This window comes from Trypanosoma conorhini (assembly GCF_003719485.1).
Source record: "Trypanosoma conorhini strain 025E chromosome Unknown Tco_14.4_contig_01286, whole genome shotgun sequence".
Classification (NCBI taxonomy): Eukaryota; Euglenozoa; class Kinetoplastea; order Trypanosomatida; family Trypanosomatidae; genus Trypanosoma; species Trypanosoma conorhini.
Genome location: NW_021705389.1, coordinates 1 through 2,912, shown reverse-complemented (window position 1 = coordinate 2,912; position 2,912 = coordinate 1). Strand labels below are relative to the sequence as shown.

The window sequence follows — 2,912 nt, the reverse complement described above, 5'->3', positions numbered from 1 at the left end:
TTCAGTGATAAGGCAGCATAGATCCTTACAAAATCAGCATTGTTGCCGGTGACGACTACGATAACTGATTGGCTGATCACAGACTCGTCCTTTTTCTTTTGTTTGCTTTTGTTTTAGCTTCTTCTTCCCTCGTTTTCACTGACTTCCGTTCGCCGTTTCTTTTTCTGTTTTTCTTCTGTCAGCCTCTCTCGCCACTTTATTCTTATGCCTCTCTCTTTATATAAATATGTCTCTCTCTCTTTTTGTGTTTGTTTGTTTGTTTTTGGTCGTTTGTGTTTCTCCCTGCGTGTTTGTGTGTGTCGGTTTCTCTCACTTTTTGTCTAACACCCCACGCCGCACACCCCCCTCTCTCTCTCGCTCTCTCCCACGCACACACACACACGCAGGCAGGCAGGCAAAGAGACGCAAAATTGTCGGGCCTGCGCCGTTGCGCCCCGGTCCCCCTCCTCCTCCCCCCTCCGGACAAATTTAACGGCGCCACGCCCCCTCCACGAGGGCCCGCGGGTGGCGCCGCTCGCCAGCCAACGCACCGACAGGAACACCACCGGAAGGAAAAGAATACAAAAAAAAAAGAGCGAGAAAACGTAACATATTCTATTCCTTTTTTCGTTTTTTTTTTAGTTGGCTCCCCCCCCGTAAAAATTCATTTATACATCTTACGTATATGCGCACTCAACTACATGTCTCTCTTTCTAATACGCCCCCTCGCACTTTACCTCCCTCCACTATTCCTCCCTTTATCCGCCCCTCAGCACAGCAAGTGTGGGGCGCCTACGTGGACATAACCCACGTCCCCAAGAGCACCGCCGCCAGCGCCACCAGCAGTGCTAACAGGATCTTCTTTTTCAGCGAATTCTGCTTTTGCGCCAGTTCCCGCCGGTTCTTCTCCGCCAATGTGCTCACCTCCAGTTCCCGGAGGTGCGTCTTGGCTGCAGGGACGAGGGGACTCAAAGTTTCCGCGGGTTTTGGAGAAATCGCGGTTCCCTCAGTAGGGACCGACGCCAGCGGGGAGGTGTCGGTGCGCTCCGCGCTGCTTGGCTTGTTCGGGGCCTTGGGGGACTCGTCGAGCATGCAGCGAAATTTCTTCGTGTGCACTTGATTCTTGTCCACCAGCTTCCGCGCCTTGATGATGTCCGGCACGTTCGCACAGCTGGGCTCGATGACATCGTTCGGCCCAATCACGCAGTACTGGACGCGGAAGTCGTCGAAGCCGCCAAGAGCTTCTTCCTCCTCCTCCAGCCGGCTGCGGTTGAGCATCACCGTGACCCGGATGGACGCATTTGGCTTGATCACCCCCTTTGTCGGCGTCACCGAGTACCGCAGGGGGTTTGTCGTGAGCATGCGGAACAGCACCGTTTCAAACGAGACGTTAGTGAGCTGCACCACAAACTCCTCCTTGACATACGGCACAATATGAAACTTCTCCGGAGACACAATCAGTGCCGCAGTGGTTGTCGCTAGTGCGTTGCTACCATTTGTATCTGTCATTTTTTTTTCCCCCAACCTCTTTTTTCCTCCTTTATTTATGTGTACGTGTTGTTGTTGTTGGTTTTCTTTTATGTATTTCTTCGGCTGCGCCCTTGTGGGTCCTAGAAGAGCGAATTCGGTCAGCTGGAACGGCGGGGAGTTCTGTCGGCGGACGACAAAGTATACGTATATATCGTTGACATTCAGAGAAAGAAAAAAAACAAAGCGTGGGAATAGAAAGAGAGAGATATATGGAGTGTGGCGTGAAGAGACGCACACACACACACACACACAGCCGCAGGTCCTCCATGTGCGTGCAGGCCCGCCTCCCCCCGCCGCATCGGCCACGCACAAACAACAACAACAAGAAGAAGAGCAATAAGGCAGAGGCCCTCGCACGCCCCCTCCCCCAAGGAAGAGGCGTATTTTTATTGTTATCAGTGGCGTATGCAGGTGGTGTTACTTCCCAAACCACAGCACCGGCCCCAGGCCTGTCCCCACAAAGCTGCCCCACACTTCCATGGGCGACTGCGACGCAGGTGAGCCCTCCCTCCCGGCCCCGTCGCCGCTCTTCCCCCCGACACTGCCGTGGAAGTCTACCAACTCCCGGACAGTGACGCGCTCGACCTTCACAACAACCTCGTCGCCGTTTACGTACGGGTTGAGCGCCGGCTCCCCCGCGTCCTCCTCCTCCTCCTCGTCGCCCTCCACCTGCAACGCCCAGCACTGCTTCTCCTCCTGGTAGGAGGAGGGCGCAACAAGGAGGTCGCCGGGCACAAGGAACACAAACTGAAAGAAGTCCAGCGTGAGAAAAATGCCCTCGCGATTTTGCGCGACAATCGTCGCGCGCAGGCGCGCCCCTGGCGTTGGAGCGAAAACGCAGAGCCGGAATTGGGCCGTGAGCCACGCCGACGCGGAGGGTCCCCGCACGATGCCCTCCGTGTACTGCAGGATCTCGTGGATGGCGACACACAGCCCGCACCCCGGCACGATCTTTCCCACATACCGCTCCGTGAGGCGGTGCATAAGGACGTCCTCAAAGGATGCCTGGTAGCGCTGCTGCGCGTCGAGCGGCTCCCCCGCGTCCTCTTCGGCCGCGGAGGACGCGGCGGCAATGGCCACGCGCTCCTGAAAGTACACCGGCTCCACCTCCAGCACGTCACGCAGGGCGTAGCTGTGGAAAATAGACATCCGCCGCGCCACCCAGCAACCCCGGCGCCGGTGGCGACGACGGCACGCACGCACGCTAAAAAAAAAGAGTAGAAACAAAAAAGAAAAGAAAACGAAAAGCGACAACCACAAGACGATGGCATGCCGGTCTTTAGGACTTACGCAGCTGCACCGGGGGCCTTCAGGGGCAAAAAAAAAAGATGCATGCGGAGCAGAAGTAATAGTAATAGCTGCGTCCACAACAGCCTCCTCCTTTCATTTCTTCTTCTCATCAC

At 55.9% G+C, this 2,912-nt stretch overlaps 2 protein-coding genes across 2 annotated transcripts, besides 5 other annotated features; both read right to left on the bottom strand.

The window, feature by feature from the left end:
* Window positions 1–239: 239 nt before the first annotated feature.
* Window positions 240–298: a microsatellite.
* A 47-nt stretch (window positions 299–345) lies between these two features.
* Window positions 346–364: a microsatellite.
* A 407-nt stretch (window positions 365–771) lies between these two features.
* Window positions 772–1,488, bottom strand: Tco025E_09788 (uncharacterized protein; the record flags this gene model as incomplete). The annotated part of the gene is made up of 1 exon (XM_029376595.1): window positions 772–1,488. The coding sequence occupies one exon, from the start codon at window positions 1,486–1,488 to the stop codon at window positions 772–774; it is 717 nt and encodes a 238-aa protein (XP_029223276.1).
* A 250-nt stretch (window positions 1,489–1,738) lies between these two features.
* Window positions 1,739–1,761: a microsatellite.
* Window positions 1,762–1,820: 59 nt separating this feature from the next.
* Window positions 1,821–1,849: a microsatellite.
* A 77-nt stretch (window positions 1,850–1,926) lies between these two features.
* Tco025E_09787 (DNA-directed RNA polymerase III subunit) lies at window positions 1,927–2,658 on the bottom strand (the record flags this gene model as incomplete). Its single annotated transcript, XM_029376594.1, has 1 exon — window positions 1,927–2,658. One exon carries the CDS (start codon window positions 2,656–2,658, stop codon window positions 1,927–1,929), a length of 732 nt encoding a protein of 243 aa, XP_029223275.1.
* A 57-nt stretch (window positions 2,659–2,715) lies between these two features.
* Window positions 2,716–2,774: a microsatellite.
* Window positions 2,775–2,912: the final 138 nt, after the last annotated feature.